At 40.7% G+C, this 26,770-nt stretch overlaps 1 protein-coding gene across 1 annotated transcript in view; it reads left to right on the top strand.

The window, feature by feature from the left end:
• Window positions 1–26,770, top strand: part of DIAPH3 (diaphanous related formin 3) — a 1,160,230-nt gene that overhangs the window by 513,397 nt on the left and 620,063 nt on the right. The window contains exons 19-21 of the mRNA XM_073614238.1: window positions 550–642; window positions 19,776–19,870; window positions 21,614–21,715. Of these exons, the coding sequence (XP_073470339.1) occupies window positions 550–642; window positions 19,776–19,870; window positions 21,614–21,715 (290 nt within the window). The remainder of the gene's footprint in view (window positions 1–549; window positions 643–19,775; window positions 19,871–21,613; window positions 21,716–26,770) is intronic.

The following is a 26,770-nucleotide window of genomic DNA, read 5'->3' as shown; positions in this document are numbered from 1 at the left end:
GAACGAGGTGCCATGTTGAACTTCCAGTGACCAGTATGAGAGAGTGAGAGCGGTAACACCAAATTGAACACACCTGCTCCCCATTCATACCTGAGACCTTGTAACACTAACGAATCACTTGAAACCAGGGAGGGAAAATGGCAAATTTGGCCAGTGGTTTAGACATCAATAGTGTGTTGAGTTATTTTGATGGGACAGCAAATTTACACTGTTATACAAGCTGTACACTCACTACTTTACATTGTAGCAAAGTGTCATTTCTTCAATGTTGTCACATGAAAAGATATAATAATATATTTACAAAAATGTGAGGGGTGTACTCACTTTTGTGAGATACTGTACCTATAAAAAAAAAAAAGTAGGTGCAGAACTATTTAATGGAGTTTCTTTAGTATTTAGACTAAATCCATTTCTACATGGTAAGATATACTAAAACTGCCTGGTAACTGTTTATCTGAGTTTACTTTTTTGTTCTTGGTTTAAATCTTCATCTTGTGTTTTCATGTATTAAGAAAAATAATTTTGTGTTTTTATTGTGACATTAAACAGTGAATAAAAATGATGATATTGAAGATACTCTTGCTATTAAGAAAAGAATAAAGGAATTGAAGGTGCTGGAGCCAAAAGTTGCCCAAAATTTATGTAAGTATATTGAAAACCGCTACATTCCCAGAGCCATTTTTTTTTTCTTTTTTGCACACATGGTAAAATGTACATTTTAGGCGTGGAGATTAGTAAATCTCTTAAAACATCTGCTTTTAAAAACATATTTTCTGAAAGCAGAAACCCTGGAGAATAAAATGGTGGTAGTTGTAATTTTTCTTGTTAGTGGTTCATTTTTGGAGGTTTAAAGTGAGACAACAAATGAAAAATACAGTAAGATAGCAGAGCAATTCTGTATCAATAATGAGAAATCTTACAAGTAGCTACACTAATACATTGTTACTACAGGTGTAAATAAAAGCATAAAAATCCAACAACATAGTAATAAGCAGATTGAACCCTCCACCGCTGTTTTAACTGGTAATTGCGCAGTCATGCAATGCTGTACCCAAACAAAATTTGCGTCCTTTTTTTCTCACAAATAGAGCTTTCTTATGATGGTATTTGGTTGCGATATAAACGGAAAAAGACCGCAAATTTTGAATAACAAATTATATTTTCTACTTTTTGTTATAAAAAAAAAAATTCCATAAACTAAATTTTAGTCATAGATTTAGGCCAAAATGTATTCAGCCACCTGTCTTTGGTAAAAAAAAAAAATGTCAATAAGTGTATATTTATTGGTTTGCACAAAAGTTATAGCGTCAACAAACTAGGGTACATTTTCTGTAATTAACGCAGCTTTTAGTTTATGACTGCCTATTTCATTTCTAAAATGGCAGGGAGTACAAAAACCTCCCCACACATCACCCCATTTTGGAAAGTAGACACCCTAAGGAAATTGCTTAGAGGCTTGTTGAGCCCATTGAATATTTTATTTTTTTGTCACAAGTGATTGAAAAATGACAAAAAAATAAATACACAAAGTTGTCACTAAATTATATATTGCTCACACGTGCCATGGTTATATGTGGAATTGCACCCCAAAATACATTCTGCTGCTTCTCTTGAGTATGGGGATACCACATGTGTGGGACTTTTTGGCAGTCTAACCACGTACAGGACCCCGAAAACCAATCACCGCCTTCAGGCTTTCTAAGGGCGTACATTTTTGAGTTCACTCCTCACTGCCAACACAGTTTCGGAGGCCATGAAATGCCCAGATAGCACAACCCCCCCCCCCAAATGACCCCATTTTGGAAAGTAGACACCTCAAGCTATTTGCTGAGAGGCATGTTGAGTATTTTGCAGATCTCGCTTTTTGTCACAAAGTTTTGAGAATTGAAAAAAAAAATCTATTTTTCTTTCCTTTCTTCGTTTTCAAAAATAAATGAGAGCTGTAAAATACTCACCATGTCTCTTAGCATATACCTTGGGATGTCTGTTTTCCAAAATGGTGTCATTTGGGGGGGTTGCTATCTGGACATTTCAGGGCCTCCATAACTGTAATAGATAGTGAGGAGTAAATTCACAAAAAATTTACGCCTTTAGAAAGCCTGAAGGCGGTGATTGGTTTTTGTGGTTCTGTACGCGGCTAGGCTCCCAAAAAGTCTCACACATGTGGTATCCCCATACTCAGGAGAAGCAGCAGAATGTATTTTGGAGCGTAATTCCACATATAACCATGCCATGTTTGAACAATATATCATTTAGTGACAACTTTGTGTAAAAAAAAAAAAATTGTAATTTTCCCGAAACTTGTGGCAAAATTAAAATATTCCATGGACTCAACATGCCTATCAGCAAATAGCTTGGAGTATCTACTTTCCAAAAAGGGGTCATGGGGGGGGGGTGGCTTTCCTGGCATTTTATGCACAACATTAGAAGCTTATGTCACACATCACCCACTCTTCTAACCACTTGAAGACAAAGCCCTTTCCTGTCCTGACAGTTTTTGTTTACATGAAAAAATATATATATATATATATATATTTTTTTTTTTGCTAGAAAATTACTTTGAACCCCCAAACATTAATTTTTTTTTTAAATAAAAGGCCCTACTGATTAAAATGGTGGGTGTTGGAACTTTTTTTTTCACACAGTATTTGCGTGGCAATTTTTCAAACACAATTTTTTTTTGGAAAAAAAAACACTTTTTAAAAATTTAGTGCACTAAAACACACTATATTGCCCAAATGTTTGATGTAATAAAAAAGATGATCTTAAGCCGAGTACATGGATACCAAACACGACATGCTTTAAAATTGCGCACAAACGTGCAGCGGCGACAAACTACATACATTTTTAAGAGCCTTTACAATCCTTTACAGGTTACTACTTTAGATTTACAGAGGAGGTCTACTGCTAAAATTACTGCCCTCAATCTGACCTTCGTGGTGATACCTCACATGCATGGTGCAATTGCTGTTTACATATTACACCAGACCAAAGCTTGCATTCACCTTTGCACGGGGGGACAGGGGTGCTTTTTTTTAATTATTATTTTTTTATTTTGCTTTTTTGTTTTATTTTTAACCACTTGCCGACCGCCTAACGCACATATACGGCGGCAGAATGGCACGGGCAGGCAGAATCACGTACCCGTACGTGATCTGCCTCCCGCGGGCGGGGGGTCCGATCGGACCCCCCCCCTGGTGCCAGCGGCGGTCGGCATTTGACTGGGAGCGTCGGGAGGCGAGGGGGAGACCATCCGATCATGGCCCCCCCCCTCGCGATCGCTCCCAGCCAATCGGAATCCTCCCCTGCCTGTGTGTAGTTTCACACAGGCAGAGGATGTGATGTCATCTCACCTCGGCTCGGCAGTTTCCGTTCCAGCGCCGAGGAGAGAAGACATGTAAGTGCACAACACACACACAGTAGAACATGCCAGGCATACTTTACACCCCCGATCCCCCCCCCGATCGCCCCCCGATCCCCCCCCAATCACCCCCCCCCCGTCACAAACTGACAGCAAGCAGTATTTTTTTTTTTTTTTTTTCTGATTACTGCATGGTGTTAGGGCAATGAGTATTACCCCCCTTTAGGTCTAGGATACCCCCCTAACCCCCCCTAATAAAGTTTTAACCCCTTGATCACCCCCTGTCACCAGTGTCACTAAGCGATCATTTTTCTGATCGCTGTATTAGTGTCGCTGGTGACGCTAGTTAGGGAGGTAAATATTTAGGTTCGCCGTCAGCGTTTTATAGCGACAGGGACCCCCATATACTATCTAATAAATGTTTTAACCCCTTGATTGCCCCCTAGTTAACCCTTTCACCACTGATCACCGTATAACCGTTACGGGTGACGCTGGTTAGTTGGTTTATTTTTTATAGTGTCAGGGCACCCCCCGTTTATTACCGAATAAAGGTTTTAGCCCCCTGATCGCCCAGCGGTGATATGCATCGCCCCAGGCAGCGTCAGATTAGCGCCAGTACCGCTAACACCCACGGACGCAGCATACGCCTCCCTTAGTGGTATAGTATCTGTACGGATCAATATCTGATCCGATCAGATCTATACTAGTGTCCCCAGCAGTTTAGGGTTCCCAAAAACGCAGTGTTAGCGGGATCAGCCCAGATACCCGCTAGCACCTGCGTTTTTCCCCTCTGCCCGGCCCAGCCCATCCAAGTGCAGTATCGATCGATCACTGTCACTTACAAAACACTAAACGCATAACTGCAGCGTTCACAGAGTCAGGCCTGATCCCTGCGATCGCTAACAGTTTTCTTGGTAGCGTTTTGGTGAACTGGCAAGCACCAGCCCCAGGCAGCGTCAGGTTAGCGCCAGTACCGCTAACACCCACGCACGCAGCGTACACCTCCCTTAGTGGTATAGTATCTGAACGGATCAATATCTGATCCGATCAGATCTATACTAGCGTCCCCAGCAGTTTAGGGTTCCCAAACACGCAGTGTTAGCGGGATCAGCCCAGATACCTGCTAGCACCTGCGTTTTGCCCCTCCGCCCGGCCCAGCCCAGCCCACCCAAGTGCAGTATCGATCGATCACTGACACTTACAAAACACTAAACGCATAACTGCAGCGTTCGCAGAGTCAGGCCTGATCCCTGCGATCGCTAACAGTTTTTTTTTTTAGCGTTTTGGTGAACTGGCAAGCACCAGCGGCCTAGTACACCCCGGTCGTAGTCAAACCAGCACTGCAGTAACACTTGGTGACGTGGCGAGTCCCATAAGTGCAGTTCAAGCTGGTGAGGTGGCAAGCACAAGTAGTGTCCCGCTGCCACCAAAAAGACAAACACAGGCCCGTCGTGCCCATAGTGCCCTTCCTGCTGCATTCGCCAATCCTAATTGGGAACCCACCGCTTCTGCAGCACCCGTACTTCCCCCATTCACATCCCCAACCAAATGCAGTCGGCTGCATGAGAGGCATTTTCTTTATGTCCTCCCGAGTACCCCTACCCAGCGAACCCCCCCAAAAAAGATGTTGTGTCTGCAGCGAGCGCGGATATAGGCGTGACACCCGCTATTATTGTCCCTCCTGTCCTGACAATCCTGGTCTTTGCATTGGTGAATGTTTTGAACGCTACCATTCACTAGTTGAGTATTAGCGTAGGGTACAGCATTGCACAGACTAGGCACACTTTCACAGGGTCTCCCAAGATGCCATCGCATTTTGAGAGACCCGAACCTGGAACCGGTTACAGTTATAAAAGTTAGTTACAAAAAAAAGTGTAAAAAAAAAAAAAAAAAACACATACAAAAATTAAAAAAAAAAAAAAATAGTTGTCGTTTTATTGTTCTCTCTCTCTCTATTCTCTCTCTCTATTCTCTCTCTCTTGTTCTGCTCTTTTTTACTGTATTCTATTCTGCAATGTTTTATTGTTATTATGTTTTATCATGTTTGTTTTTCAGGTATGCAATTTTTTATACCTTACCGTTTACTGTGCTTTATTGTTAACCATTTTTTTGTCTTCAGGTACGCCATTCACGACTTTGAGTGGTTATACCAGAATGATGCCTGCAGGTTTAGGTATCATCTTGGTATCATTCTTTTCAGCCAGCGATCGGCTTTCATGTAAAAGCAATCCTAGCAGCTAATTAGCCTCTAGACTGCTTTTACAAGCAGTGGGAGGGAATGCCCCCCCCCACGTCTTCCGTGTTTTTCTCTGGCTCTCCTGTCTCAACAGGGAACCTGAGAATGCAGCCGGTGATTCAGCCAGCTGACCATAGAGCTGATCAGAGACCAGAGTGGCTCCAAACATCTCTATGGCCTAAGAAACCGGAAGCTACGAGCATTTTATGACTTAGATTTCGCCGGATGTAAACAGCGCCATTGGGAAATTGGGAAAGCATTTTATCACACCGATCTTGGTGTGGTCAGATGCTTTGAGGGCAGAGGAGAAATCTAGGGTCTAATAGACCCCAATTTTTGCAAAAAAGAGTACCTGTCACTACCTATTGCTATGATAGGGGATATTTACATTCCCTGAGATAACAATAAAAATGATTTAAAAAAAAAAAAAATGAAAGGAACAGTTTAAAAATAAGATAAAAAAATAATAATAATAAAGAAAAAAAAAAAAAAAAAAAAAAAAAAAGCACCCCTGTCCCCCCTGCTCTCGCACTAAGGCGAACGCAAGCGTCGGTCTGGCGTCAAAAATAAACAGCAATTGCACCATGCATGTGAGGTATCACCGCGAACGTCAGATCGAGGGCAGTAATTTTAGCAGTAGACCTCCTCTGTAAATCTAAAGTGGTAACCTGTAAAGGCTTTTAAAGGCTTTTAAAAATGTATTTAGTTTGTCGCCACTGCACGTTTGTGCGCAATTTTAAAGCATGTCATGTTTGGTATCCATGTACTCGGCCTAAGATCATATTTTTTATTTCATCAAACATTTGGGCAATATAGTGTGTTTTAGTGCATTAAAATTTAAAAGAGTGTGTTTTTTCCCCAAAAAATGCGTTTGAAAAATCGCTGCGCAAATACTGTGTGGAAAAAAAAAAATGAAACACCCACCATTTTAATCTGTAGGGCATTTGCTTTAAAAAAATATATAATGTTTGGGGGTTCAAAGTAATTTTCTTGCAAAAAAATATTATTTTTTTATGTAATCAAAAAGTGTCAGAAAGGGCTTTGTCTTCAAGTGGTTAGAAGAGTGGGTGATGTGTGACATAAGCTTCTAGATGTTGTGCATAAAATGTCAGGACAGTTCAAAACCCCCCCCAAATGACCCCATTTTGGAAAGTAGACACCCCAAGCTATTTGCTGAGAGGCATGTTGAGTCCATGGAATATTTTATATTGTGACACAAGTTGCGGGAAAGAGACAATTTTTTATTTTTTTTATTTTTTTTTGCGCAAAGTTGTCACTAAATGATATATTGCTCAAACATGCCATGGGAATATGTGAAATTACACCCCAAAATACATTCTGTTGCTTCTCCTGAGTACGGGGATACCACATGTGTGAGACTTTTTGGGAGCCTAGCCGCGCACAGGACCCCGAAAACCAAGCACCGCCTTCAGGCTTTCTAAGGCCGTAAATTTTTGATTTCACTCTTCACTGCCTATCACAGTTTCGGAGGCCATGGAATGCCCAGGTGGCAAAAAACCCCCCCAAATGACCCCATTTTGGAAAGTAGACACCCCAAGCTATTTGATGAGAGGTATAGTGAGTATTTTGCAGACCTCACTTTTTGTCACAAAGTTTTGAAAATTGAAAAAAGAAAAAAAAAAATTTTTTTTCTCGTCTTTCTTTATTTTCAAAAACAATTCACAGCTGCAAAATATTCACCATGCCTCTCAGCAAATAGCTTGGGGTGTCTACTTTCCAAAATGGGGTCATTTGGGGGGGGTTTGTGCCACCTGGGCATTCCATGGCCTCCGAAACTGTGATAGGTAGTGAGGAGTAAAATCAAAAATGTACGCCCTTAGAAATCCTGAAGGCAGTGATTGGTTTTCGGGGCCCCGTACGCGGCTAGGCTCTCAAAAAGTCCCACACATGTGGTATCCCCGTACTCAGGAGAAGCAGCTAAATGTATTTTGGGGTGCAATTCCACATATGCCCATGGCCTGTGTGAGCAATATATCATTTAGTGACAACTTTGTGCAAAAAAAAAAAAAAAATTGTCACTTTCCCGCAACTTGTGTCAAAATATAAAACATTCCATGGACTCAACATGCCTCAAAGCAAATAGCTTGGGGTGTCTACTTTCCAAAATGGGGTCATTTGGGGGGGTTTTATGCCATCTAGGCATTTTATGGCCTTCAAAACTGTGATAGGTAGTGAGGAGTAAAATCAAAAATGTACGCCCTTAGAAATCCTGAAGGCAGTGATTGGTTTTCGGGGCACCGTACGCGGCCAGGCTCCCAAAAAGTCCCACACATGTGGTATCCCCATACTCAGGAGAAGCAGCTAAATGTATTTTGGGGTGCAATTCCACATAGGCCCATGGCCTGTGTGAGCAATATATCATTTAGTGACAACTTTTTGTAATTTTTTTTTTTTTTTTTTTGTCATTATTCAATCACTTGGGACAAAAAAAATTAATATTCAATGGGCTCAACATGCCTCTCAGCAAATTCCTTGGGTTGTCTATTTTCCAAAATGGGGTCATTTGTGGGGGTTTTGTACTGCCCTGCCATTTTAGCACCTCAAGAAACGACATAGGCAGTCATAAATTAAAGGCTGTGTAAATTCCAGAAAATGTACCCTAGTTTGTAGGCGCTATAACTTTTGCGCAAACCAATAAATATACACTTATTGACATTTTTTCTACCAAAGACATGTGGCTGAATACATTTTGGCCTAAATGTATGACTAAAATTGAGTTTATTGGATTTTTTTTTAGAACAAAAAGTAGAAAATATCATTTTTTTTCAAAATTTTCGGTCTTTTTCCGTGTATAGCGCAAAAAATAAAAACGGCAGAGGTGATCAAATACCATCAAAAGAAAGCTCTATTTGTGGGAAGAAAAGGACGCAAATTTCGTTTGGGTACAGCATTGCATGACCGCGCAATTAGCAGTTAAAGCGACGCAGTGCCGAATTGTAAAAAGTGCTCTGGTAAAACCTTCCGGGGCTGAAGTGGTTAAACTGTTCCTTTCATTTATTTTTTACTTTTATTGTTCTCTAAGGGACTGTAAATATCCCCTATGATAGCAATAGGCAAACAGGTCCCCTTTTTTTGAAAAAATTAGGGTCTATTAGACCCTTGATCTCTCTGCTGCCCTCAAAGCATCTGACCACAGATGTGATAAAATGTTCTGGTCTCCGATCAGCTCTATGGTCAGCTGGCGGAACCACCGGCTGCATTCTCGGGTTCCCTGTTGGGATAGGAGAGCCCGACAAAACCATGGAATACGGTGGGGGGGGGGCTGCTTGCAAAAGCAGTCTAGAGGCTAATTAGCCACTAGGATTGCTTTTACATTAAATGATACCTAAACCTGCAGGCATCATTCTGCTATAACCACACAAGTGCAGTAACATACCAGTACGTTGCTGGTCCTTGTTGGGCATATATTGTAATGTTTTTTCTTTTTCGTACATCATGGGACACAGAGCCACAGTATTTACTGAATGGGTCATATAGGCAGCTCTAGGTGATGGACACTGGCACACCCTAAACAGGAAGTTTAGCTCCCTATATAACCCCTCCCATTACAGGGAGTACCTCAGTTTTTTCACCAGTGTCTAAGGTGTTGGTCACGAGTAAAGACGTGCTGTCCTGAGCTCCGCTGGAGAAATCTTTGCTGGGGCAAGCCATGCAACCGGATCCATTCAAAGTGCCTTTTCCAGGCCGAATTGAATGGTACCCGGCCTCGTGTCTGAAGAAACAAGGTTTTGCCTGTAACACTTCTCTTTTTAGAGAGCTGGACCACTGTTTTTTTTTTTCAGCCATATTTATCTGACGGGGTGCTTTACAGGCCCAGGAGTGTGGCTCCTGAAAGTTTAACAGAGCACACTGTGAGTGGTGAAGGATTGGGTCAGGATCCAATCCGACAGTGCCACAACAGTGGCTTATATCAGTCACCAAGGGGGCACCAGGAGTTGTGCAGAAGTAAACCTTATCTTAACCTGGGCAGAAAAACATGTGCCGTGCATATCGTCAATCTTCATTACAGAGGTAGAGAACTGGCAGGTGGACTACTTAAGTCGCCAGCAGTTGTTTCCAGCGGTGTTAGTTTAGTCGACTAAAACGACTAAAACATTTTAGTTGACTAAAATGACTAAAACATTTTAGTCGACTAAATGAATACTATTTTAGTCAACTAAAATATGACTAAAACTAAAACAATTTAGATGACTAAAATACGACTAAAACTAAAAGCCATTTTAGTCAGACTAAAACGAGAGTAAAACTAAAATGCCATTTTAGTCAAAAGACTATGACTAAAACTAAATTGCAATTACTAAAATATACTGGAGATTTTAGTTGATTAAAACGTAGGACATTTTAGTTGACTAAAATGTACTGGAGATTGTCGACTAAATACGACTAAAACAATTGCAGAAGACTAAAATGGGACTAAAACTAAAATGCCATTTTAGTCCTAAGACTAAAATTAACACTGGTTCCCAGGGGAATAGTCTCTTCACCCCGACATCTTCCTGGCTATATGCCAAAGATGGGGGATCCTGGACATACAGTAGACCTGTTTGCATCCAGGTTCAACAATAAGATCAACTTTGTGTCAAGAACGAGGGATCCACTTGCATGAGGCACAAATGCATTGGTGACCCCATGGGATCAGTTCTCACTGATTTATGCATTCCCTCCTATTCTGCTGCTACCATGAATTCTTCGCAGGATCAAGCGGGAAAAGAAGTCAGTGCTTCTGGTGGCCCAGAAGATCTTGGTATGCAGAAATAGTAAAGATGATGGTAGGGCCCCCATGGACCCTACCACCACGTCCAGACCTGCTATCGCAGGGACCAGTGTTCCATCCTACCTTACAAATGCTAAATTTAACGGTTTGGCTATTGAAACCCACATTCTGAAAAATCGCGGGCTTTCAGGCTCAGTGATATCTACCTTGATTAATGCAAGGAAGCCAGCTTCCAGAGTCATTTATTATAGAGTCTGGGAGGCATATGTTTCTTGGTGTGAATCCAGGGGTTGGCATCCCAGAAAGTATGTCATGGATTTTGCTTTTCTGCAAATGGGATTAGAGATGAAGCTGGCCTTGAGTACTATCAAGGGCTAGGTCTCGGCCTTATCGGTATTGTTTCAACATCCGTTTGGTTCGCATTCTTTGGCCCGGCGCTTTATACAGGGGGTAACGCGGCTTAATCCTCCGGTTAGAGCACCCCTGAGCCCTTGGGACTTGAATTTAGTTCTGTAGGCATTACAGAAACAGCCTTTTGAGCCGATACAACATATTCCCTTGGTCCTTTTGACAAGGAAGCTAGTTTTTCTGGTAGCCATTTCCTCTGCAAGAAGGGTATCAAAATTGGCGGCTCTTTCTTGTAAAGAGCCATATTTAATCATTCTCAAGGACACAGTAGTATTGCATACTCGTCCTAGCTTTCTACCGAAGGTGGTTTCAGGTTTTCATCTAAACCAGGATATTGTTCTGCCTTCATTTTTTCCAGAACCCTGTTCTATGGAAGAAAAGTCACTACAATCTCTGGATATAGTGAGAGCAGTCAAAATCTATTTGGAGGCAACTGCTCAGGTTGTTTTGTTTGTATTGCCTGAAGGTCCTAGAAAAGGAGAGGCAGCGGCGTAATCTACTATTGCTAAGTGGATTCAGCAAGTAATTATTCAAGCTTATGGTTTGAAGAGGAAAGTTTCACCTTTTCAAATAAAAGCACACTCCACCAGGGCTGTTATTGCTTCATGGGCAGTGCATCACCAGACCTCCATGGCTCAAATCTGCAAGGCCGCAACTTGGTCTTCAGTCCATACATTCACCAGATTCTTTCAGGTGGATGTGAGAAGGCATGAGGATATCGCCTTTGGGTGCAGTGTGCTTCAGGCAGCAGTATAAGGTCCTCAGGTCTGATTGCACCCTACTTTTTGTTTTTTGTCTCTCTCCCCTCAGAAAGCATTGCTCTGGGACATCCCATTCAGTAAATACTGTGGCTCTGTATTCCGTGATGTACGAAAAATAAAATAGGATTTTTATAAAAGCTTACCTGTAAAATCCTTTTCTTCAAGTTCATCACGGGAGGGACACAGAGGTCCCTCCCCTCTTCTAATACATGTATATTGCTTTGCTACAAAGCTGAGGTAATCCCAGTAATGGGAGGGGTTATAAAGGGATCTAAACTTCCTGTCTAGGGTGTGCCAGTGTCCATCACCTAGAAGTGCCTATATAACCCATTCAGTAAATCCTGTGGCTATGTGTCCTGTGATGTACTCGAAGAAAAGGATTTTACAGGTAAGCTGTTATAAAAATCCTATTTTTTTCATGCAGCCCATGGGCTGAACGAAAAAAAGAGATTGATCGGTGGGTATGCCCACCATTAGAATACCGCCCTTCATCCACCCACTTCTAATGATGGGCATACATTCACTATTATTTTTTTTCGTATCGTGAGAGCAAACGCTGTTGCTGTCAAGATAAGTAAATCAGTGCTGCAGCTGAATGGCATACCAGAAAACCAAACAATGGTAACGATAAAACATTTAATCAATAAAACAACTTGATTTATTAACGCAATCTGTGCCTAAAAAATATATGCCGAAGCATGGGGGCAATCCGCCCCTAATGTTAGGAGCAAATCGCTCTTCCACCCCTGCCCCCATGCTTCGGCATATATATGCTCTTTTTTTTTTTTTTTTAACTGTGGTGGTGAAATTACCTCCTAAAGCGCTGGAGTCACGTCTTTAAGTATCGTGGAAGCAAACACTGTTGCTGTCAGAATAAATAAACCCATGCTGCAGCTGAATGGCGTACCTGCTAAGCAAATGATGGTTAACAATAAAACAAAGTAACATTTCAGTATAACAGTAAGACCCACAAAGCAAATACAATACAACATAGTAAAAATAAAACATTACAGTTCTAAAATACAGTAACAATAGAGTGAAAACAATCAATATAGAGTAGAGAGTGAACTAGAGAGCGAATATAAGTGAGAACAATAGAGAGAGAAGAAAAATAAAACCACAACTATTTTTGGCTTTTTTATTTTAATTTTTGTTTTGTTTTTGTGTGTGTGTGTGTTTTTTTTTTTTTCCACTTTTATATAAACTGTAAACATTCCAGATTAGGGTTTCTCAAAATGTGATGGCCATCTCATCTTTTGAGACCCTGTGTAAGTGTGCCTAGGACTGTGCAATGCTGTATCCTACGCCAATACTCCACTAGTGTGTGGTAGCGTTCGAAACAGTCACCAATGCAAAGACCAGGTTGGTCAGGACAGGAAGGATAATAAAAGTGGGTGTCACGCCTATATCCGTGCTTTCTACAGACACTACATCTTCTTTGAGGATTTCTTTGGGTAGTGGTACCAGGGAGGACATGCGGAAAATGCCTCTCATGCAGCCGGCTCAATGCATTTGGATTGGGAAGTTGGGCCACAGCACCGTCTGGAAACAGAAGGGCTGTGATGATCTCTTCCTGGAATTTAAGGAATGATCCAGTTCGTCCTGAAGCTTTGTATAGCACATAAGCATTCAGCAGAGCCAATTGGAATAAGTATACAGACACTTTTTTATGCCAAGATAGTAAAAAAAAAAACCTGAATGGTTAACGCTGCCCTTGAAAATAAAATTAAAAAAAAAGTAAAAATATTTATGTATAAAGCTGCCAGCACCAAAAGTCCTAAATACAAAAACTCAAATAAGTGTAAAACGTGGGGTGGGTGCGGCGCTGAATGTATTAATCCAGAAGTAAAAAACTGAATAAATTGAATAATCAGTAGTGGTGAAAAATAAAATGGAAAACTAAAACAAAGTCCCTATGCCACAATAACAAGAAAAAAAGTGAGCAAAAAACCAAATGAATGAACATTCAGTAGTGGTGAAAACTAAGGCAAAATCCCTAAACCTCAAAATAGGGAAAATGACAATCATATAAACAAGTAAAAAAAGAGAAAATTGTGTAAATCCTATAAATTACTATAATAATAATATGAGTCATAAATATAGAAGTGAAATATCACGGAAGATGGAATAACAAAGCATAAAAAAAAAAAAACAAATATGTGTATATATAGTGTTGATCACAAGATATGTACAAAAATCACTCGTATAGATTCAATTTATTCAGTTTTTTACTTTTGGATTAATACATTTAGCGCCGCACCCACCCCACTGCAAGTGGGACCACAAGGGGCCATACAGGGTTTAGAAAAAATCCTCAGCATAGCACAGCATAGGGTTTTCTGTCAGCCAATCAGTGGAATGTATCGTAGCTCCGCCCTAACCGAACCGTTCCATTTTCTATGGCCCCACATCTGAAGTAGGACCCTGAATGGAATGGTTCGGTTCAGTTGTATGGGCCGCTTTCATAATGCAAACACCCAAAATAGCGTACCGAACCGATCCGCTCAGTGGAAACGAGGCATATGTAGTCTAGACAGTTTTCCGGCTCTACATAACTATCCCTTCCCTCATAAATCATAAAACTATATTGTATAGTCTGTTGCCCTGTCACAGAGCTTATACATCTTGACCCCGTATCTGGCACGCTTGCTAGGAAGATACTCTTTGAATGACAAGTGGCCAGAAAACGTAATCAGGGACTCTTCAATGCAGACAACTTGATCGGGAGTAAACAAGGCTGCAAACTGCTGGTTGAAGTGGTTTACAAGGGGCCAAATTTTGTAGAGCCAATCACATTCAGGGTCACCCGGAGGATGACAGAGTTCATTGTCATTGAAAAACATGAACTGCAAGATCTGCTCGTATCATGTCCTGGTCATGGAGACAGAGAACAGGGGCATATGATGAATTGGGTCAGTGCACCAATATGACCACAACTCACCTTTTTTAGTTATGCCCATGAGGAGGGATAGGCCCTGGAAGATCTTAAATTCGGAGACAGTAATAGGTCTCCAATCTCTGGCAAGGGTCAACTGGGGATTAGCGGCAATGAATTGACCAGCATACAAATTAGTATGTACCCTAAATTGTACCCTACGCCAATACTCCACTAGTGTGTGGTAGCGTTCACCAATGCAAAGACCAGGTTGGTCAGGACAGGAAGGACAATAAAAGCGGGTGTCACGCCTATATCCGCTATATAGATCTATAAAGATCTTCCATGAAAAACATCAAATCAAAATCAAGTGACGTAAAATTGGCAAATGCAGCAGGAAGGGCACTATGGGCTCGACGGGCCTGTCTTTGTCTTCTTGGTGGCTGTGGGACACTAGTTGTGCTAGCCACCTCACCAGCTTTAACTGACTCCACATCACCACATGATACTGCAGTGCTGGATGTACAACCGGGATGTACTAGGCCACTGGTGCTTGCCAGTTCACCAGAAGGATGAGCAGCGCTAGTACTGGCTCTCTGCACCATACGAGAGCCCTGCTGTTCTTGCACCTCAACAACAGCGGAAGAACAGTGTCGGGTACACCTGACCTTGGCAGGGACCACTGTCGTCGTCAAAGCTATCTGTCAGGGTGCCGCTGCTGTCTACGAGTTCATATTCTGAGCCTGAATCTGACAGATGGGTGACTTCCTCTTCATTATCTGTCATGCTCAGAAACATGTAGGGCTCTTCACTAGTGTACCTTCGATTTTTGACATTTTGGCCTCTAAATTTACTGGTTCACTAGTGAGACTCACAGGAAAAAAAAGAGCAGTGTCTGTCAGCGACTACTTCCAACACTGCCAAAAAACTGTTAGCGTTCGCAGGGATAAGGCCTGACTCTGCGAATGCTACAGTTAGGTGTTTAGTGTTTTGTAAGTGACAGTGATTGATTGATACTGCACTTGGGTGGGCTGGGCTGGGCGAAGGGGCTAAACACAGGTGCTAGCAGGTATCTGGGCTGATCCCGCTAACACTGGCCTGACTCTGCGAATGCTACAGTTAGGTGTTTAGTGTTTTGTAAGTGACAGTGATTGATTGATACTGCACTTGGGTGGGCTGGGCTGGGCGAAGGGGCTGAACACAGGTGCTAGCAGGTATCTGGGCTGATCCCGCTAACACTGTGTTTTTGGCAACCCTAAACTACTGGGGCTGTTAGCGCTACTGGCACTAATCTGACACTGCCTGGGGCGACGCTGACCCTAATTGGCGCTGAAATCTAACTGATATCACCCGCTGGATGATCAGGGGGTTAAACAGTTTATTAGGTAATACACGGCGGGTGCCCTGAAACTATAAAAATAATAACTAACTGACCAGTGTCACCGTGACTCTAATACGGTGAAGGGGTGATCAAGGGATTAAAACTTTATGAGGGGGGCGTCCCTAGACCTATCTGTGGCCGCTACTAAGTACCCTAACGCTGATTAGTGTCACAAGTGACACCAGTACAGTGATCATAGAAAAATATGAACACTGCACTGGATGACACAGTGACAGGGAATAAAGGGGTTAACTGGGGGGGCGATCTAAGTGAAATATGTGCCTACGTGTACTGTGTCAGTGTAGTGTTGGTGCAACTCACGTTTGGATGTCCTCTCCTCTCTCTCTGGAGCAGAAAAGAATTCCACGAGGAGAGATGACATCACTTCCCCTGTCTGTGTTTACACTTACACAGGCAGGGGAGGTTTTCATTCGTCAGGACCGATCAGCAGGTCTGGGCCAGAAATCATTCTCCTGGGCCTGGAGACTGATCGGTTCTGATCATCGCGACCGCCGTAACATAACGTCGCTTCACCCACCTGTGCCATTCTGCCGCAGTAAAACTGCGGTGGCTGGTCGGGAAGTGGTTAACAAGAAAAATGCCAGTCACAATAATGCTGCTAATTGAAAGAGGACAAAGGCGAGTATCCACAAAAACCGTATAGTGGTACTTTATCAAACCTTAAATTTTCATCTAGGGTTAGTCAACAACATAGACCATTTTTTTCTGAATGTCATAACTTTGAGGTCTGTAATCGACAATAGTTTTTCCATAGCACATGGTGATTGATCGTTTTGATAGTGTCAGTGACAGATGGTGTCTGTGATTCCATTTAGTGATTGTGAGCTTTGCTGCCATGATTAAATGTTTAAGCACTGCCCTAACATTTGGGGAAAAGCCGTGGATGCTTAAATGGAGGATGGCCAGGGAAGGGTCTGGGTCTATGGGATATCCTATAATATCATACTGTATATTATAGAGAATTTTTTGTTCCAGAATGATCTTAGGAATTTGCACGTCCATAGAATATGAAATAGAGAAACAATTTCTCTGCAATTCCTCCAGCAAAAATGGCCTTCTGGGAGGGGTAGAATTTGGAAATTTTATATGGTGTGAGGTACCAACTATGAATAGTCTTCTGTAACAGTTCCCAGTGCTTTACAGAGCTGGACGACAAGTATGTAATAAAGCTTTCTTCCTGTCATTGTCATGGAAGGCACTTCCCATATGAGGATGATGGTAGGCTTGGAGAAGCAGTCAGTACAATTATATATATATTGTAGACCACCGATATGCCGCTAATTGGGCTGGAGGGTACGTGGAAAAATTGGTGAAGTGAAGCTGGGATTTCTAAATGTAAGGTAGTGGATGTTGCATTAGTAAGGATCAGATCCACTAATAACTAAAGTGACCAGAGGGGGGTAGCTGGTAATGAGAGCTTATATTTTCTAATGTGTGGAGAGAGCCATTGTCGTATAGGTCAGCAAGAAGGGTAATGCCCCTACATTGCCAATAGTATAGGTGAATTTGCAGGATGAAGTGATGCAAAACCGTTACGGGAACAGCTAGTTTGTATAGCAACGTAGAAAGAGGAGAGAAAAAATTCAATTTCCTCCATATTTTAAGGGATGCTGTCACGGTCAAAGCTGTGGAGGCAAAGCATAGTGCCTCCAATTTTAGGGACTATAAGGGCAAACTTAGGATCACCATGGGGAATGGTTGTAGCATCCATATATGCCCATGCTTTGTGTCTAGGAGGGTTGCACCAATACTTAAGTTGGTCCAATACACAAGCCATAACATTAGGTAAACTTATACCTCCATTTTTTCTATGGCTTACCATGATAGTAAGAGAACATCTAGGAGGTTTGTGATCTCTGATATAGCGACAGGAGAATTTGAAAGAAAGGTTTGGTAGTTGTAATTTTTTATGTTGCATGATCATAGCACACATTTATCAAACCCGGATTTTTGTAAAAAATACACTAAAGTTAATTTTAGTGTACACCAAGCTAATATGTTAGCAAATGTGTTTTTGTTTTGTTTTTTAATACAAAAGATGAGTTTGTATAGAGTAACAAGTTACCCGACATGTCTAGCCTTAAATCTGGCTGTGCCCATGAAGCTGCAACAAACTCCAGTACCCAAAATTGTCCATTAAAGCCCTTATAGGTCATCTGTTTAAATGTAACTGTAAATAATGGCTCTAAAATTTATGACTAATAGTTCCGTGTGCATGTTCACACTGGGTGTGTGAGGGGGTCCTTTACATTAATTTTACATTTCTAGAATTTACCGAGCCGGTGTTAACAGGGAATGACAAATCCAGACCAGGAAGTGATATAGTACACACCACTTCCTGGTACATTTATTGAAGGGTTCCGCTGCTTGTGGAAGTGAATAGCCAGCTGTATCACTTCCACCTTAAAGTCAACAGGTGGCTTGACAAGAGTTGTAAGAGACATAAGGCCCCAGCTGCTATAGCAGCCAGCAGTAAATTCCAAAGCTCTTGATACCATTGATGTATATAAACAATATTGCGAAGCAACATAAACACATATGTGCACACAGGTGTACTGTTTATACAAATTCAACAAATAAAAAAAACACAATAAGCACTCGGCTACTTTTTGTCTGCTTGTGAGTCACTCACCAGCACCATCTTCACCCTAGCATGTCCTTTAATAATGGCTGTGACTCATTGCATATTGGGAGTTGTAGTTTTAAAATATTCTCATGGTAAGTAGGCAATGAATATGTTTGTTGATGAATAGTGTAAACAAAACTACAAACATGTTGCTGTTCCGGTTAAAGACTTTATTGCATAGTTGGTAGGTATTGGCTAATTACAAAGTCTGTACCTGCAGGTTGTTCAAGGCATTCTTTTGCGTTGTTGTATTTTATTTTTAATGTTAATATCTTAATAGTCCTTGATTTTGTGTTGTTATGAAGCCTGATAGTGATATTAAAAGTAAGGTTAACTGTAGTTTTTTTTTTTTTTTTTTAACAGTTACATCAGCATTTGTTGTACAGTGGGGACAAAAAGTTTTCAGACCCCCTTACATTTTTCACTCTTTGCTATATTCCAGCCATTTGCTAAAATCATTTAAGTTCATTTTTTTTTCCTCATTAATGTACACACAGCACCCCATATTGACAGAAAAACACAGAATGGTTGACTTTCTACAACTTTCATCCATCTCCCGACTGCATCTCTGGAGCTCAGTCACAGTGATCTTTGGGTTCTTCTTTACCTCTCTCACCAAGGCTCTTCTCCCCCGATAGCTCAGTTTGGCCGGACAGCCAGCTCCAGGAAGGGTTCTGGTCGTCCTAAACATCTTCCATTTAAGGATTATGGAGGCCACTGTGCTCCTAGGAACCTTAAGTGCAGCAGAAATTTTTTTGTAACCTTGGCCAGATCTGTGCCTTGCCACAATTCTGTCTCTGAGCTCTTCAGGCAGTTCCTTTGACCTCATGATTCTCATTTGCTCTGACATGCACTGTGAGCTGTACGGTCTTATATAGATAGGTGTGTGGCTTTCCTAATCAAGTCCAATCAGTATAATCAAACACAGCTGGACTCAAATGAAGGTGTAGAACCATCTGAAGTATGATCAGAAGAAATGGACAGCACCTGAGTTAAATATATGAGTGTCACAGCAAAGGGTCTGAATACTTAGGACCATGTGATATTTCAGTTTTTCTTTTTTAATAAATCTGCAAAAATGTCAACAATTCTGTGTTTTTCTGTCAATATGGGGTGCTGTGTGTACATTAATGAGGAAAAAAAATGAACTTAAATGATTTTAGCAAATGGCTGCAATATAACAAAGAGTGAAAAATTTAAGGGGGTCTGAATACTTTCCGTCCCCACTGTACATTAAATTTATAATCAATACCACAATGTGTTATGCTTTTTCAGTCAGCTTCTGTTTTATTACGGTATTGTTTTATCATGGTATCCTGTAAATATTTAAATATATTTAATTACTAATTAAATTGTTGTCCAATGTTTCAGCCATTTTCTTAGGTTCATACCGATTGCCTTATGAAGACATTAAAAAAATCATATTAGAAATTGATGAAACACAACTTTCAGAATCCATGGTTCAGGTAAGGCTTCTTAAAGTAAAAATTCCTTGTCCATCAAATGGGAATAAACTTAAATTGCTGATAACACGCAGGCTTGCAGTACCTGCAATTTTATGATGCATGTTCAAATCAGTTCATATTTGCCCTAGGAACACCCTAAATTATGCATCTAGGATGTATATAGCGCCTCAATTTTCCTCCATGAAAGGGAACCTGCATTCTCCCCCTCCATTTTCTGTAAACTTCCAAGCTCCCACTGCTTTTATGGTTTAAAAACTTAAAAATTGTGTACCCATGGTATAAGGTTGCCAACTGAAAAGTGTATTTCATGGAAGCATCAGGGGTGCTCCAGGTACCATTGTGCAGCCAGGTGTAAGTGTGGCTTAGGCGGTCTTTCAGCCCTCACCTTCAAGACCGCTTTTAGTAACATAAGTAGATAAATGCAAGAATTAAGTTCAAATTGCCTACCAGCTTCATGGTGTCGTGAAGGGATCTCCAAAGATATAACACAGACAGACCCAAGTCACGTTACTGTTCTGTTCAATATGTTTATTTCCCTGTGTGTAAGAGACAGTACGGTTTTTATAGTAAGTGTTTCTGGATATACACAAAATTCATTTTCACATGGGGACTTTTTTAGTGTTCAAAGAACTTCAAATAACTCTTTACTTACCCTGCCAGAATTTGATTTCTTGGCCATTTTTCAGAGAATATGAATAACACAAAAACATTTCTTTCACACATGGTTAGCGTTTGGCTGAGGCCATTTATTATCAGTCAACTGTGTTTACTCTTTTTAAATCATAATCACAACAGAAACTACCAAAATGACCCTGATCAAAACATGCACACAAGTTGACACAAAGGGGTTTGAATGGCTATTAAAGGTAACCATCCTCACCTGTGATCTGTTTGCTTGCAATTAGTGTGTGTGTATATAAAAGGTCAATGCATTTCTGGACTCCTGACAGACCCTTGCATCTTTCATCCAGTGCTGCACTGATGTTTCTGGATTCTGAGTCATGTGGAAAGCAAAATAATTGTCAAAGGATCTGCGGCAAAAAGGTAGTTGAAATATATAGATAGGTATCCAAGGAATTGTGAATGTCAATCAGCAGTGTTCAATCTCTAATCAAAAGTGGAAAATGAGGGGTTCTGTTGAAACCAAACCATGGTCAGATAGACCAACTAAAATTTCAGCCACAACTGCCAGGAAAATTGTTTGGGATGCAAAGAAAATCCCACAAATAACTTCAGGTGAAATACAGCCAACCTGTTGTGTGGCTGTTTCAAGATAACGAGGCACTTGAAGAAAGATGGGCTGCATGGCTTAGTCGCCAGAAGAAAGCCATTACTATGCAAATGCCACAAAGTATCCCGTAATAGCCATTCAAACCCCTTTGTGTCAACTTGTATGCATGTTATCTGGCCAAAATCACCAGGGTATGTAAACTTTTGATCAGGATCAATTGGGTAGTTTCTGTTGCCATTATGATTTAAAAAGAGTAAACACAGTTGATTAATAATAAATGGCTTCGGCCAAACACTAACCATGAGTGAAAGAAAAGCTTTTGTATTATCATTCATATTCTCTGAAAAATGGCAAGAAATCATAAATTCTGCTAGGGTATGTAAACCTATGAGCACAACTGTGTGTGTGTGTGTGTGTGTGTGTATATATATATATATATATATATACAAATTCTGTTTAATGTATTTAATTGAATATATTTTATTTTATTTCCTTTCTATTTACTAAACTAGAATTTAATAAAGCACATGCCTGAACAGACCCAGCTGGCTGCATTGGCCAAACTTAAAGATGAATATTGCAGCCTGTCAGAACCAGAGCAGTTTGGTGTTGTGGTGAGCAATTATTTTATTTGTAAAATAACTTTGGTCTTTATTATACAGTTTTGTATTTAAAAAGAAATGTTGGATTACAAAATTGCATTTGTGACTCGATCACGCTGAATAGGTTTAGTCGAGGATGAAGGAGATGTAAATCCACTCCAAAGCTAGACAGCTTTATATAGCTATGAGATAAAAAGGTGTTGAGAAATACAGAATTATCTGTGCTAATTCCCATAAATGGTTTTCAGCTAAAAGGTCACAGTGGATAGAATTACGTACAGTTGTATTTCTGAAATTATGTCATTATGACTGGGAAAATGTATAAAAGTAAGATTTAATAAATTAGCCCTGAAGAAAATTACTATTTCTTGCTTCTCCACTACTTTTTGTGCTTACGATATATTTCTTATATGTCCATATGACTCAATGTACTGTAACTGTGATACATGTGGTTTTACATCTACTTATCTAATAGTTTTGTATTTTAAAATCATATTGCAATAGTCTTGCGCCACATGTGGCTGTGATCTATATTTGTGGTTCACAGTAGCTTATCAGAGGGCGCTAAGCTTTTCAGTACCAGTGTACCTTAACACCCGCTACATGGCACACTTCCCCTAAGCAAAAATTCAGATAAGGCTTAAATTGCCATTTTAGTCAAATAGTAGTATTAATACAAAGCATTTTTGAGCTCTATGATTTCATATTTAGAGGGCCACCTCTAATGTACAGTTGGTGACCTACAAAGGTTACAGTTACCATTTCATATAATAATGGAGCTTAAAATGTAACTAAAGGCAAAACTTTTTTTTTTAGATTTGGATGTAGGTACATAGTAGGTGAAGTTGAAAAAAGACACAAGTCCATCAAGTCCAACCTTATTGTGTGATTATATGTCAGTATTACATTGAATATCCCTGTATGTTGCGGTCGTTCAGGTGCTTATCTAATCGTTTTTTGAAACTATCGATGCCCCTCCACTGAAACCACCACCTGTGGAAGGGAATTCCAATTCCTTGCCACTCTTACAGTAAAGAACCCTCTACGCAGTTTAAGGTTAAACCTCTTTTCTTCTAATTTTAGTGAGTGGCTACAAGTCTTATTAACCACTTGAGCCCCGGACCATTATGCTGCCTAAGGACCAGAGGTCTTTTTCCAATTTGGCACTGCGTCGCTTTAACTGCTAATTGCGCGGTCATGCAATGCTGTACCCAAACGAAATTTGCGTCCTTTTCTTCCCACAAATAGAGCTTTCTTTTGATGGTATTTGATCACCTCTGCAGTTTTTATTTTTTGCGCTATAAACGGAAAAAGACCGAAAATTTTGAAAAAAAATGATATTTTCTACTTTTTGTTATAAAAAAAATCCAATAAACTAAATTTTAGTCATACATTTAGGCCAAAATGTATTCGGCCACATGTCTTTGGTAAAAAAAAATGTCAATAAGCGTATATTTATTGGTTTGCGCAAAAGTTATAGCGTCTACAAACTAGGGTACATTTTCTGTAATTTACACAGCTTTTAGTTTATGACTGCCTATGTCATTTCTTGAGGTGCTAAAATGGCAGGGCAGTACAAAACCCCCCCAAATGACCCCATTTTGGAAAGTAGACATCCCAAGGAAATTGCTGAGAGGCATGTTGAACCCATTGAATATTTATTTTTTTTGTCCCAAGTGATTGAATAATGACAAAAAAAAAAAAAAATATTTACAAAAAGTTGTCACTAAATGATATATTGCTCACACAGGCCATGGGCCTATGTGGAATTGCACCCCAAAATACATTCAGCTGCTTCTCCTGAGTGTAGGGATACTACATGTGTGGGACTTTTTGGGAGCTTAGCCGCGTACGGGGCCCCGAAAACCAATCACTGCCTTCAGGATTTCTAAGGGTGTAAATTTTTGATTTCACTCTTCACTGCCTATCACAGTTTCGGAGGCCATGGAATGCCCAGGTGGCACAAAACCCCCCCAAATGACCCCATTTTGGAAAGTAGACACCCCAAGCTATTTTCTGAGAGGCATATTGAGTCCATGGAATATTTTATATTTTGACACAAGTTGCGGGAAAGTGACACTTTTTTTTTTGCACAAAGTTGTCACTAAATGATATATTGCTCACACAGGCCATGGGCATATGTGGAATTGCACCCAAAAATACATTTAGCTGCTTCTCCTGAGTATGGGGATACCACATGTGTGGGACTTTTTGGGAGCCTAGCCGCGTACGGGGCCCCGAAATCCAATCACCGCCTTCAGGATTTCTAAGGGTGAAAATTTTTGATTTCACTCTTCACTGCCTATCACAGTTTCGGAGGCCATGGAATGCCCAGGTGGCACAAAACCCCCCCAAATGACCCCATTTTGGAAAGTAGACACTCCAAGCTATTTGCTGAGAGGCATGGTGAGTATTTTGCAGCTCTCATTTGTTTTTGAAAATGAAGAAAGACAAGAAAAAACATTTTTTTTTTCTTTTTTCAATTTTCAAAACTTTGTGACAAAAAGTGAGGTCTGCAAAATACTCACTATACCTCTCAGCAAATAGCTTTGGGTGTCTACTTTCCAAAATGGGGTCATTTGGGGGGGTTTTGTGCCACCTGGGCTTTCCATGGCCTCCGAAACTGTGATAGGCAGTGAAGAGTGAAATCAAAAATTCACGCCCTTAGAAAGCCTGAAGGCGGTGCTTGGTTTTCGGGGTCCCGTACGCGGCTAGGCTCCCAAAAAGTCTCACACATGTGGTATCCCCGTACTCAGAAGAAGCAGCAAAATGTATTTTGGGGTGTAATTTCACATATTCCCATGGCATGTTTGAGCAATATATCATTTAGTGACAACTTTGTGCAACAAAAAAAAAAAAAAAATTGTCTCTTTCTCGCAACTTGTGTCACAATATAAAATATTCCATGGACTCGACATGCCTCTCAGCAAATAGCTTGGGGTGTCTACTTTCCAAAATGGGGTCATTTGGGGGGTTTTGAACTGTCCTGGCATTTTATGCACAACATTTAGAAGCTTATGTCACACATCACTCACTCTTCTAACCACTTGAAGACAAAGCCCTTTCTGACACTCATTGTTTACATGAAAAAGTTTTTTTTTGCAAAAAAATTACTTTGAACCCCCAAACATTATATATTTTTTTAAAGCAAATGCCCTACAGATTAAAATGGTGGGTGTTTCTTTTTTTTTTCACACAGTATTTGCGCAGCGATTTTTCAAACGCATTTTTTTGGGAAAAAACACACTTTTTTAAATTTTAATGCACTAAAACACACTATATTGCCCAAATGTTTGATGAAATAAAAAAGATGATCTTAGGCCGAGTACATGGATACCAAACATGACATGCTTTAAAATTGCGCACAAACGTGCAGTGGCAACAAAATAGATACATTTTTAAAAGCCTTTAAAAGCCTTTACAGGTTACCACTTTAGATTAACAGAGGAGGTCTACTGCAAAAATTACTGCCCTCGATCTGATCTTCGCGGCGATACCTCACATGCATGGTGCAATTGCTGTTTACGTTTGACGACAGACCGCCGATTGCGTTCGCCTTAGCGCGAGAGCAGGGGGCGACAGGGGTGCTTTTTTTTTTTTTTTTTTCTTTATTATTTTTTTGCTTTTTTATCTTATTTTTAAACTGTTCCTTTCATTTTTTTTTTTTAAATCATTTTTATTGTTATCTCGGGAATGTAAATATCCCCTATGATAGCAATAGGTAGTGACAGGTACTCTTTTTTGAAAAAATTGGGGTCTATTAGACCCTAGATCTCTCCTCTGCCCTCAAAGCATCTGACGACACCAAGATCGGTGTGATAAAATGCTTCCCCAATTTCCCAATGGCGCTATTTACATTCGGCGAAATCTAAGTCATAAAATGCTCGTAGCTTCCGGTTTCTTAGGCCATAGAGATGTTTGGAGCCACTCTGGTCTCTGATCAGCTCTATGGTCAGCTGGCTGAATCACCGGCTGCATTCTCAGGTTCCCTGTTGAGACAGGAGAGCCAGAGAAAAACACGGAAGACGGTGGGGGGGGGGCATTCCCTCCCACGGCTTGTAAAAGCAGTCTAGAGGCTAATTAGCCGCTAGGATTGCTTTTACATGAAAGCCGACCGCTGGCTGAAAAGAATGATACCAAGATGATACCTAAACCTGCAGGCATCATTCTGGTATAACCATTCAAAGTCGTGAATGGCGTACCTGAAGACAAAAAAATGGTTAACAATAAAGCACAGTAAACGGTAAAGTATAAAAAATTGCATACCTGAAAAGCAAACATGATAAAACATAATAACAATAAAACATTGCAGAATAGAATACAGTAAAAAAGAGCAGAACAATAGAGAGAGAGAGAACAATGAAACGACAACTATTTTTTTTTTTTTTTTATATATATTTTTTTTTTTTTTTACACTTTTTTTGTAACTAACTTTTATAACGGTAACCGGTTCCAGGTTCGGGTCTCTCAAAATGCGATGGCATCTTGGGAGACCCTGTGAAAGTGTGCCTAGTCTGTGCAATGCTGTACCCTATGCTAATACTCAACTAGTGTATAGTAGCGTTCAAAACATTCACCAATGCAAAGACCAGGATTGTCAGGACAGGAGGGACAATAATAGCGGGTGTCACGCCTATATCCGCGCTTGCTGCAGACACAACATCTTTTTTGGGGGGGTTCGTTGGGTAGGGGTTCTCGGGAGGACATAAAGAAAATGCCTCTCATGCAGCCGACTGCATTTGGTTGGGGATGTGAATGGGGGAAGTACGGGCGCTGCAGAAGTGGTGGGTTCCCAATTAGGATTGGCGAATGCAGCAGGAAGGGCATTATGGGCACGACGGGCCTGTGTTTGTCTTTTTGGTGGCAGCGGGACACTACTTGTGCTTGCCACCTCACCAGCTTGAACTGCACTTATGGGACTCGCCACGTCACCAAGTGTTACTGCAGTGCTGGTTTGACTACGACCGGGGTGTACTAGGCCACTGGTGCTTGCCAGTTCACCAAAACACTACCAAAAAAACTGTTAGCGATCGCAGGGTTCAGGCCTGACTCTGCGAACGCTGCAGT

Source organism: Aquarana catesbeiana, linkage group LG02 (assembly GCF_042186555.1).
Source record: "Aquarana catesbeiana isolate 2022-GZ linkage group LG02, ASM4218655v1, whole genome shotgun sequence".
NCBI lineage: Eukaryota > Metazoa > Chordata > Amphibia > Anura > Ranidae > Aquarana > Aquarana catesbeiana.
This window is presented reverse-complemented; position numbering and strand designations above follow the sequence as displayed.